Raw genomic sequence first — 12,404 nt, 5'->3', positions numbered from 1 at the left:
ACCATTAGCACATACACACACACACAGGCAGAGTGAGAGAGATGGAGAAAGTGAAAGAGAGAGAGAGAGAGAGAGAGAGAGAGAGAGAGAGAGAGAGAGAGAGAGAGAGAGAGAGAGAGAGAGAGAGAGAGAGAGAGAGAGATGGAGAGGGAGAGGGAGAGAGAGATGGAGAGGGAGAGAGAGATGGAGAGGGAGAGAGAGATGGAGAGAGAGAGATGGAGGGAGGGAGAGAGAGAGATGGAGGGAGGGAGGGAGAGAGAGAGAGATGGAGAGGGAGAGAGAGATGGAGAGGGAGCGAGAGAGAGAGGAGAGAGAGAGAGAGAGAGATGGAGAGAGAGAGATGGAGGGAGGGAGAGAGAGAGAGATGGAGAAAGCGAGAGAGATGGAGAGAGAGAGAGAGAGAGAGAGAGAGAGAGAGAGAGCAGTAGCACTGATGATGACACAGTGACAACCACAGCACTGCAACTGCACTACTGACCCCACAGTACTGCACTGCTGTCACTGCAGAATGGCTATTTACTCACCCTATTCAGGAGACTAGGCGTATGTCGCAAGTCACCACTTCACAGGAGAGCCGTTTGAACGTAAAAGTATTTGTTTATTAAAATGCCTTCTCGGACATGTGAACTTTCATGCCTTAATAACAAACTTGTATGCCATCTGTAAATACAAATAATTTTTTTAAATTACGAGCCCTGTTGGTTAAGCCACAGAAAAAGACAGCAATCTTCCCACTAGCCATGACTGGATGAGATAATGAGTGGGCTGGACATGCCGTGAGAGGAGTTCGTATTGGTCTGCCATATAGAGGCTTCTGTGTAAGGCAATTCTGTCGGACGCGGCTTTTTAAAAAATTATTGTGTAGTGTAGTGGAGCTGCATAAGTGTTACTCTCCACTTTCTGGAGGATCACGTTTTGAAATCAGTGGAATTAGAGTATGGTAGCTAAAGAGATGGAGAAAACACCTGTCTCTGGATCAAATCTTCAAACTAAGGACAACCGTGGCATGGCATCCATGACAGGGAGATATGTCCATCATGCATGATGATGTATAAGGGTAAGATAGTCTAGTGTTACCTAGCTACATTTTCAGATTTGACATGTTTCTAATTTGGACAGAAAGTGGTTTCATTTCAAGCTAAACTGTACTTTTAGCTAGTTAGCTAATGTTAGCTGGTTGGCTCCCTAGCTGACGTTATTGGTGGTATCCCAGAGCCGTTTGCTTTTCTAGTTAGAGCCTAATGTTAGCTAGCTATCATTGAACCTGGTTGGTTAGCTCCCAGCAGATTCATGCAGGGTAGTAACGACATGATTTGGCACTGTGTTCATTGTTGTTTACCTAGATAACGTTAGCTGGCTGGCTCGTTAGCTTACGTGACATGTGTGATCGTACATGTTGTTTACCTAGCTAGGCCCATTGTTTACCTAGCTAGCTAGCTACATGTCTTTAGCTAAAGTGTACAACACCCGTTGAAATTGTTGCCAGCAGAGCTGGTTAGGCTGTTTTCATGTTATCCAGAGGTAAACAAATCATCGGTCAGAGAGTCAAGTGTGCGCTCTGAACGTTCCAAGAGCGAAACGAGATGGGTGGGGCTAAAGCTTAAGAGGGTGTGAACGATGCTGAATGGGTGTAGACAAAAAAAGAGCTCTTCACTACATACAAAAACATTCAAAGGTAATTTTCTCAAAAGTGAGTTTACAGGTTTATCAACTTTCAAAACAGAATTACTTTCCCAAAGTTCCTCAAAAATGCAGTGTATGATATACCATTTTAGTGTATGATATACCATTTTAGTGTATGATATACCATTTTAGTGTATGATATACCATTTTAGTGTATGATATACCATTTTAGTGTATGATATACCATTTTGTTGCTCTACTTGTATCCAATGTAAAATACACCATTTCAAATTTTGCTCCATAAGACCGAATCCAGGTGGTGAGTCACCTTTAAGAATACTAGGTAGCTTCCCTTCACAGGCAGATGCTTTAAGTTTTTAGATAAGGGTACGTGTGTGGGTTTAGTTGTGGAAACAGAGGTACGTTGCTGTTGGTTTGATTGCATCAACCCAACGCTATGTCAATGGACCCCATCACATACCGTGCCACTTTATCCTCCTCCAATACTGTACATTACAGGTCACTGTATAAGGTCACTTACTTTAACATGAAAAATACTGTGTTTTCCCTCAAATACAGTGTCACATCTAACCACTGTGTCCCCGCTGAAAGAGATGGTATCATATGTTTTTCCTCAACACATTTCTCTGGGCCTGGAACCATGTAGCGAAGCAGGCAGAAGAGGTGTGAGTGTGTGTGTGTGTGTGTGTGTGTGGTGTACGGACACAGAGCGACAAATAATCCTTCTGAAATTGGGAATTTCACACTTCCACAGGCCTGGTTTCCCTCTCTCCCTCTCTATTAACTATGTGCTGCTAGAATCCAACACAGTTTAACTAGGCCACTGAGTCTGGAGGGAGAGAGGAGAGGAGAGGAGGAGAAGAGAGGAGGAAAAGAGAGGAGGAGAAGAGAGGAGGAGAAGAGAGGAGGAGAAGAGAGGAGGAGAAGAGAGGAGAAGAAGAGAGGAGGAGAAGAGAGGAGAAGAAGAGAGGAGGAGAAGAGAGGAGGAGAAGAGAGGAGGAGAAGAGAGGAGAAGAAGAGAGGAGGAGAAGAGAGGAGGAGAAGAGAGGAGGAGAAGAGAGGAGAAGTGAAGAGAGGAGAAGATAAAGGGGAAAGGATGTTAGGAGGATGTTGGGAGGACCACAGAATAGATAGTATACCTAGATATACAAAGTATTGCCTAATCAGACCATTACTGATCTGTTCCAGCTCTTGTCTATTTCAAATTATGTCATTGATCGAGACAGGTGAATGCCATTCAACACGGTGATTGATTTCTAGGTCACGGTCATTACACAAGACACTTTGGGGTGGACACCCACCTGTCTCAATGAGATTTGAAAATATTTGAAATAGACAAGATGGCGGTGTTGGATTACATCATGGAACAAAAAATGAATTTAATTGAATAAAGAAGAATTTTCTAAATTCAACCAGCTGCAACTATCCATGGAAGTTTAGAAGAAATGCGTTATCTTCCAAGTTGGGAATTTATGAAGTATCGCCAAGTAAAGGTTGATCGCCAAGTAAAGGAAAATGATCTGTACACCACCTAAGTAATAATGCCAATCTGCCAGCTGGAACAGCAGTAATGGTCTGACTCAGCTAGATTTTTAATAGCTACAATAAAGTGTATCAAATATTGTAATATGTTTGAAATGCTGAAATGCTTCAGTCTGTTTTTAGACCCCATCATAGCACTGAGACTGCACTTGTGAAGGTTGTAAATGACCTTTTAATGGCATCAGACCGAGGCTCTGCATCTGTCCTTGTGCTCCTAGACCTTAATACTGCTTTTGATACCATCGATCACCACATTCTTTTGGAGAGATTGGAAATCCAAATAGGTCTACATGGACAAGTTCTGGCCTGGCTTAGATCTTATCTGTCGGAAAAATATCAGTTTGTTTCTGTGTATGGTTTGTCCTCTGACAAATCAACTGTAAATTTCGGTGTTCCTCAAGGTTCCATTTTAGGACCACTATTGTTTTTACTATATATTTTACCTCTTGGGGATGTCATTCGAAAACATAATGTTAACTTTCACTGCTATGTGGATGACACACAGCTGTACATTTCAATGAAACACGGTGAAGCCCCAAAATTGCCCTCGCTAGAAGCATGTGTTTCAGACATAAGGAAGTGGATGGCTGCAAACTTTCTACTTTTAAACTCGGACAAAACAGAGATGCTTGTTCTAGGTCCCAAGAAACAAAGAGATCTTCTGTTGAATCTGACGATTAATCTTAATGGTTGTACAGTCGTCTCAAATAAAACTGTGAAGGACCTCGGCGCTACTCTGGACCCTGATCTCTCTTTTGACGAACATATCAAGACTGTTTCAAGGAAAGCTTTTTTCCATCTACGTAACATTGCAAAAATCTGAAACTTTCTGACCAAAAATGATGCAGAAAAACTAATCCATGCTTTTGTTACTTATTGGTTAGACTACTGCAATGCTCTACTTTCCGGCTACCCGGATAAAGCACTAAATAAACTTCAGTTGGTGCTTAATACGGCTGCTAGAATCCTGACTAGAACCAAAACAATTGATCATATTACTCCAGTGCTAGCCTCCCTACACTGGCTTCCTGTTAAGGCAAGGGCTGATTTCAAGGTTTTGCTGCTAACCTACAAAGCATTACATGGGCTTGCTCCTACCTATCTCTCTGATTTGGTCCTGCCGTACATACCTACACGTACGCTATGGTCACAAGACGCAGGCCTCCTAATTGTCCCTAGAATTTCCAAACAGCTGGAGGCAGGGCTCTCTCCTATAGACCTCAATTTTTATGGAATGGCCTGCCTACCCATGTGAGAGACGCAGACTCTGTCTCAACCTTTAAGTCTTTACTGAAGACTCATCTCTTCAGTGGATCATATGATTGAGTGTAGTCTGGCCCAGGAGTGTGAAGGTGAACGGAAAGGCTCTGGAGCAATGAACCACCCTTGCTGTATCTGCCTGGCTGGTTCCCCTCTTTCCACTGGGATTCTCTGCCTCTAACCCTATTATACTCGGGTTATACTCGGCCTTGTCTCAGGATGGTAAGTTGGTGGTGGAAGATATCCCTCTAGTGGTGTGGGGGCTGTGCTTTGGCAAAGTGGGTGGGGTTATATCCTTCCCGTTTGGCCCTGTCCGGGGGTATCATCGGATGGGGCCACAGTGTCTCCTGACCCCTCATGTCTCAGCCTCCAGTATTTATGCTGCAGTAGTTTATGTGTCGGGGGGCTAGTGTCAGTTTGTTATATCTGGAGTACTTCTCCTGTCTTATCCGGTGTCCTGTGTGAATTTAAGTATGTTCTCTCTAATTCTCTCTTTCTCGCTCTCTCTCGGAGGACCTGACCCCTAGGACCATGCCTCAGGACTACCTGGCATGAGGACTCCTTGCTGTCCCCAGTCCACCTGGCCGTGCTGCTGCTCCAGTTTCAACTGTTCAGCACCTGAGCTGCACCCTCGACAACTACTGTGATTATTATTATTTGACCATGCTGGTCATTTATGAACATTTGAACATCTTGGCCATGTTCTGTTATAATCTCCACCCGGCACAGCCAGAAGAGGACTGGCCACCCCACATAGCCTGGTTCCTCTCTAGGTTTCTTCCTAGGTTTTTGCCTTTCTAGGGAGTTTTTCCTAGCCACCGTGCTTCTACACCTGCATTGCTTGCTGTTTGGGGTTTTAGGCTGGGTTTCTGTACAGCACTTTGAGATATCAGCTGATGTACGAAGGGCTATATAAATACATTTGATTTTATTTTGTTTGATTAATACTTCCACATGATATATTGTGGCACATAAAACATATGATCATCTCACAATGTAAAATGTACCATCTAGTCTGACCTGAAACAACCCATCAACTAGTGTATCAGCCAACACTATGCAGTACAGTATACTACAGTACAGTATAGTACAGTACAATATAGTATAGTATTGTACAGTATAGTACAGTACAGTATACTACAGTATAGTACAGTACAGTATACTACAGTATAGTACAGTACAACCAGGTCAAGGCACTGATGAATGAGTCAGGAAAAATACTGCACTTGGTCCAGCCCAGTAATGCAGAGTAGTTTATAAATACACAGGGCCATGCAGAGTAGTTTATAAATACACAGGGCCATGCAGAGTAGTTTATAAATACACAGGGCCATGCAGAGTAGTTTATAAATACACAGGGCCATGCAGAGTAGTTTATAAATACACAGGGCCATGCAGAGTAGTTTATAAATACACAGGGCCATGCAGAGTAGTTTACAAATACACAGGGCCATGCAGAGTAGTTTATAAATACACAGGGCCATGCAGAGTAGTTTATAAATACACAGGGCCATGCAGAGTAGTTTATAAATACACAGGGCCATGCAGAGTAGTTCATAAATACACAGGGCCATGCAGAGTAGTTTATAAATACACAGGGCCATGCAGAGTAGTTTATAAATACACAGGGCCATGCAGAATAGTTTATAAATACACAGGGCCATGCAGAGAGCATTCACATGACTTCCAGAGTTATATTCCCCTGATTACTTTTAGTGCAGTTGGCCAGTTTCTCAGTGTGTGTGTGTGTGTGTGTGTGTGTGTGTGTGTCCCACGCAGCCCGGGGAGCACAGGTAGGGGCAGGAGTTATGGTGTTCAGAAAATCCTTACAGTGATTAATGGACAAACACAGCCTCGCAGGCACACACGCACACACATACACACACACACTCATACGCACCCAACAGGCTTGCAGGCAAGTTTGCACACACACTGCACCCCACACAGAGAGACAGAACGAGAGAGAGAGAGAGAGAGAGAGAGAGAGAGAGAGAGAGAGAGAGAGATGAGCTCTCCTGCTGGGTAACCTCTATAGAGAGAGAGAGAGAGAGAGAGAGAGAGAGAGAGAGAGAGAGATGAGCTCTCCTGCTGGGTCACCACCATAGAGAGAGAGAGAGGGGGAGAGAAAGATAATCTCTCCTGCTGGGTCACCACTATAGAGACAGAGACTAAGTCCATGGCTCCCTTTGTGTCAGAGTGTGTTCATCTTTCAGACTAGTTCAGTTTGACCTGTGTCCATCTTTCAGACTAGCTCAGTTTGACCTGTGTCCATCTTTCAGACTAGCCCAGTTTGACCTGTGTCCATCTTTCAGAATAGTTCAGTTTGACCTGTGTCCATCTTTCAGACTTGCTCAGTTTGACCTGTGTCCATCTTTCAGACGAGGTCAGTTTTACCTGTGTCCATCTTTCAGACGAGGTCAGTTTTACCTGTGTCCATCTTTCCATCCTGTGCAGCGGGGCCGTCAGGTATGACACTCTTAACCTGCAGGAACTCATCTGGCTCGTCTCCTCCGATGATGGTGAAGCCAAAACCCATGTTGCTCTTCTGCAGGGCCGTGGACAGGAAGCTGCCCTTCAGCTGGGTGGCGTCCCGTGTGAACAGGGGCTTCTCTGTAAGGGAGAACACACACATACACACACACACAGACAGAGGGACGGACAGACAGGCACGCAGGCAGGCAGACACAACACACACACACAATCAATAAACAATATACACACACACACAATCAATAAACAATATACACACATACATCATACTTAGACCATGACAAAGCGAGCATGATGCACCACAAATGCTGATGCAAGGCCATTTTATCATTCAATAGGATGGTAGAGGTGAGGCTTGTTTGGTGGAGGGGCTGCATGAACACAGGGATACTCTCTGGGTAGGTGGAGAGGTAGGCAGGGTTAGAACAGTGAGGGGTGGGTGCTGACTTATGCAGGTGGGACGGTGTTTGCTCCAGCTCCAAGCTGCCACAGCCAAGGACCTTCCACTGAACGTCTACAGCCATGTAAACTGTCATCACTTCCACTCCCATCCTACGCCAGGGTTCTGTTAGCTCAATATACACTCAGAGGCTGGAGCAAAAACACAGTGCAGAAAATCAAGGAATAATCAACATCCATGGGAGTAGCTTGGTATATTTCCCTTCTCTGAGGGGTGAGGGGAAGCAGGTGAGAGATCTTCACATTCTGGAACAACATGCTGTTGGGAGTTGGAACACTGAAGAATCATGAGCTCGCTTCATCCGCCCAAAAAACAATGCTCAGGGAACCAAAAGGTGGAAGGCCAGGATTCATGAAATAGTCTCTGGCACGGCAAAGGGGAAAACTCAGCCAACGAGGGTTTGCCACACTCAATTCAATCTCCCCTCCGTTCACCTTGGAAGGCAAGTAGGGGGCACACACCCGTCTCTCTCTGTTTGCTTAAAGCCAACGTTTGGTGTCAGGCGTCCAGACATAGAGCGGGGTGTTTACAGTTTCTGCTGCCTGCCGCCAGACGTAAGGAGGGGAAGACACAACGCAGTGTAGCGCCATCAAACATGTCGAGCAGCGAGTCGAGTGCCTGAGACGAGGAGGGATCCAGCGTGGGTCTGCCGGGGGAGCAGGCATGCTTTGAAAAGAGAGCGCGGCAGCTCAGTGCAGGCAGATGAAGAACAAGCCTGTATTACTACTCACTGCCCTACTTACTGAGAGAGCACCACAGGGGGCTACAACCCACAGCAGCCGGCTCTACCACAAAGGCGTGAAGCGACTGGTGGAGGTGCAGGTGTGGGCAGCACGACGTATCCCTCCGCGCACGGTGGGGGCGCCGCAGTGGGGAGTTGGTGATGGAGGCAGGGGGTGTGTGGGTGTGCAGGCCCAACAGCGACACCCGGTGGCCCGGGGGGAGGGACTGGGAGAGGTCGCTGAGGCTCTGGCAGCGCTCCGGGGCAGGGCCGATGTGGGCCAGGGTGGCTCTGGGTAACGTGGCGGAGAGTGGGACCTCCTCTACCACTGTGACAGAGATAAAGTAGTCCACTCAATGTCTGAGGCTCTCACAAGTAAACTTCCTTTTTATCTCCTTGTTTATATGTGTGGAAATATTCATTTTTTACCCTCTCTGCTGTCACTTAGGGGGAGAGAGAGCCTTCACTTTGCAGCGTACAGGACGGGTAACCATGGAGACAAACCCCTTCACTCACAGAGGCCAATTTAACACGGAGACAAACCCTCTCAACCTACACAGCATGTTTTACCTCAGACAGCCTCGATGAACTTAGTGGGGTGGTAAATGTGTGCTGAACAGAGAAGCTGGTGTTAGTGAAGTGTTAGCAAAGTGTTAGCAAAGAAAAGAGAGTTGTGAGAGTTGTACACACACACACAAAGATGACAGACATTTCCCTAGAGCTAAAAACATCTACACACAAGAACCATTCACAAACATTTAACACATTGGGTAGAGGTAGACGGTGCCTTACCTCTGTAGATAGTAGGTAGGGGCAGCGAGGACAGACCCTGCTCTTGCATTTGTTGGTGTTGCTGGACTCTCCTCTTGGCTTCCAAGACTGGGTTCTCAAACTGTGTCCGCCTGTTTATGTGGCTACAGAGAAAGAAAGGTACAACATTTCACTGTGCTCTCTGTAGTATCCACCTCCTCATCCTCTTCCTATCTCCCTCTGTAAAGAGCTGGATGCACAGTGCTGTGCTACGATGATTAATTCAATAGCCTTAGTATCCCTAGTATTATGTAATGGAGCTGCAGGATGGCTTGGCTAAGAAAAAAATGAACAAACGCCCAATTAGGTCCCATTCTACTGAAATCAGCAGCTTCCTGTAATCAGCATTAGGAATCATTTAGTATTTCTGGAGTGGGTTCACGAAAAAAGATGCCTCCTTGAGTGTATTTTCTTGAAACATTCTGTCAGTGTTAATTTAGTCAATAAATATAAATACTGTCATTTTGAAAGTGTGAAGTAATTAATCATCATTTCGACGTGCCCGCCTGGACGGTGTGAGACTGGAGGAATAATGCTTCTGTAGGTACGAACAGCGAACAGCGGCCTACACACCCTCTGTTTCTTCATGAGATATTAGGTTAACTCAACGGTACAGCCAGGCAGTGAGACATAATTATTGGACTTGGCAGGGTCAGGTATGGTGCTAGTGTGCGTGCGATGGCTCAGTGGCTGCCTGGGGATATGGGATTTCTACATGGCCGAGGGAGAGAGGGAGTGTAGGCAAGGCAGGCACAGTGTTCTGGTCTTTCTTGGGGATAGAGAATAGAACATGGCCAGCCAGCCAAACTCCCTCTCCAGCCAGGCTATAAATAGACCTCCTCTCCTCTCCCTGGACTAGGGGAACTAGTGCGCATCCAGCAGGAGAAAGGACACGTCCAGAATAGGAAGGGTACATTTGGTTCAATAGAGAAGACAGAGACACCTCACCATTGCATCACATTGCACAAAGATGGCGCACACACACACACACACACACACACACACACACACACACACACACACACACACACACACACACACACAGGAGCACACACATAAACTTGCGCATGTAAATAGGTACACAGGTACCTGGCCACAGCCCTGTACAATGTTAATGACTCTGACAAACACAGGACAATGGAAACATAACACGGGGCAACACCGTGTTGGATTCGGGGTAAACTTTGAACATTGGTATACGCATAAGCATAGTATATAAAGGAGTGGAAGAGACTGGTTTTTATGTCAGAGGTTAATGGTTCTCTGTGGAAAGACAGATGGCTTTGGAATGTGTTGGGTGGACGGGAGGAGGTCACAGGATTGCTATAGGGGAAGCTGATGGACATCTGTGGATTAGGTGAAGGAGGGGTTGAGGTCAGGTCAGGTCACCTTAATTAAGGGAGACAGAACGGTTTATTACTCTCTCACTTCGTCTTCCTGTGGAACCATAAGATGTAAGGATTGGAGAGAAGGAGGAGTGTCTGAAGTGGAGTATATATACTTGTAGTGGTAGAAACATGTCTTTGTCTGAATACAGCTGTGTCGACCCTTTGGGAAGAATTCAACTTGGTTAAACTGGAAATCAAAATAGTCATTAAATATTAAAGCAGTGAGTCCAGACTTACTCCACATAGTAGCTTCCGTAAATAGGGTCATCGATCTTCTCCCAGCCATACGGCAGCTCTGTGGAAGAGACAAGCACAACAACATACTAGTCCGTCAACAGGCCGGGGGACAGCATGTCGATTCACAGAACAATATATTCATCAGGCAATTTTGATCACAACATTATTGTATGGTCATTTATTACAGAGAATTTGAGGTTAATTATAAAATCTTAATTGACTACGCTAAATCTGAAAATGATTTATTATGCTCTATGGTAACTGTGCTAGTTACTGAATACTTGGTGAGGTCTATGAGCCTCCAGACTTGCAAACACTGTCAAAACATTTGGACAAACTTAAGTGACAAGACACCTGATAACCCCATCAGTATTTGCAATCAAAATTCAGATCCAAAATTCATGAGTGTGAAGGAGAATGGCTGTTTCTCAAGCAGCGGGCCAAAGGTTACTTAATCATTGTCAATATGGCCCCACAGGTCTACCCCAACCATCTCCTGAACTCTCACACTACACCAAACACACTGATAGATGGAGTGGTTTGAATTGGGGTGATTTTAAATATTCATGTCCTGCCATCCTTTCTATGTTGTAAATATTCAGTTATGAAGCCAGCGATGTTTGGATATAGTTTAAATGTTTGTATCTGGAGCACGTACATAGCTCATGGGCCCCTTAGCCCACACAATATTTAACTGAAACACATTACACCATTACATTATGGTCTCAGAATAGACTGACTGTGGATCTAACACAGTAGCTGTCAACTGTCGTGGACCAAAATAAACATTTGAGTGGAACGTAGAATGTCATAACTTCAGTCATGTCGGTGTTGATGGTGCAGGTGTTCCTACACATTGTATCTACTCTGATATGATGAGCCACCACTGTGGCATCATGGGAAGTATTATAAATAGGCTTGGGCGGTATCCAGGGATTCATACCTTCATACCGACCTTGTTCCATCCCAGGATATTCGATAATACTGGTTAGCAATGCTAACAATTACATGTAGAATCTCATAGCGAATGCTAGCTAAATGCTAACGATTTTATACAGTCTCTGACATAAGCTATTTGCAAGATAGACATCCCAGCTGATAAAGTTATACAAGTAACTCAAAAATGCTACTCAAAACAAATGTTGACTCTTGATCAAGGAGGGAATTATCTGCTGTGACCAAGAGGAGCTTGATTGCAAGAAGCTAACCACTTAGCTAGCTAGCTAGCTAGCTAGATAACTAGCTACTAAGTTAGCAAACCAAATGCACAACTGCACAGCTTTAGCACATTTTAGAAAGTTAACTTAATAGTTATTAGATATCTAGCTGGCAAACATTTAGTTGTGAATTTCATAGTGTAACTACATATATCAGGATATAGATCACCTAGTATGTGCTGCACAACAGTGAGTGACTCATCATTTAAAAAAGATGAGGTAGGGCCTCCCAGGTGGCGCAGCAGTCTTAGGAGTTACTACAGACCCGGGTTCATTCGGGCTGTGCCACAACCAGCCGTGGCCGGGAGTCCCATAGGACAACGCACAATTGGCCCAGAGTCATCCCGGTTTGGGGAGGGTTTGGCCGGAGAGGCTTAACTTGCCTGCGGGCTGACCCCGGCCGCCAGATGAACGATGTTTCCTCCGACACATTGGTGCGGCTGGTTTCCGGGTTAAGCTGGCAGATGTTAAGGAGCGCGGTTTGGCAGGTCATGTTTCGGAGGACGCATGACTCCACCTTCTCCTCTCTCGAGCTCATTGGGGAGTTGCAGTGATGAGACCAGATCGAAAATTGGGGAGAAAAAAAAGTTGCTGTAAAAATTTATAAAAAATACATCAAAGAATTAGTTTCAACG

At 45.2% G+C, this 12,404-nt stretch overlaps 1 protein-coding gene across 9 annotated transcripts in view; it reads right to left on the bottom strand.

Moving 5' to 3' along the window:
- Positions 1-12,404, bottom strand: part of magi2a (membrane associated guanylate kinase, WW and PDZ domain containing 2a) — a 275,882-nt gene that overhangs the window by 46,606 nt on the left and 216,872 nt on the right. For all 9 annotated transcript variants that reach the window (XM_031831557.1, XM_031831550.1, XM_031831551.1 and 6 more), the window contains exons 7-9: positions 10,553-10,610; positions 8,910-9,031; positions 6,874-7,056 (exon numbers count right to left, since the gene is read on the bottom strand). In XM_031831557.1, the coding sequence (XP_031687417.1) occupies positions 6,874-7,056; positions 8,910-9,031; positions 10,553-10,610 (363 nt within the window). The remainder of the gene's footprint in view (positions 1-6,873; positions 7,057-8,909; positions 9,032-10,552; positions 10,611-12,404) is intronic.

The sequence above is a fragment of the Oncorhynchus kisutch genome, linkage group LG9 (assembly GCF_002021735.2).
Source record: "Oncorhynchus kisutch isolate 150728-3 linkage group LG9, Okis_V2, whole genome shotgun sequence".
In the NCBI taxonomy this organism is placed as follows: domain Eukaryota; kingdom Metazoa; phylum Chordata; class Actinopteri; order Salmoniformes; family Salmonidae; genus Oncorhynchus; species Oncorhynchus kisutch.
The sequence above is the reverse complement of the archived record's forward strand: the minus strand, read 5'-3'. Positions and strand labels throughout refer to the sequence as shown.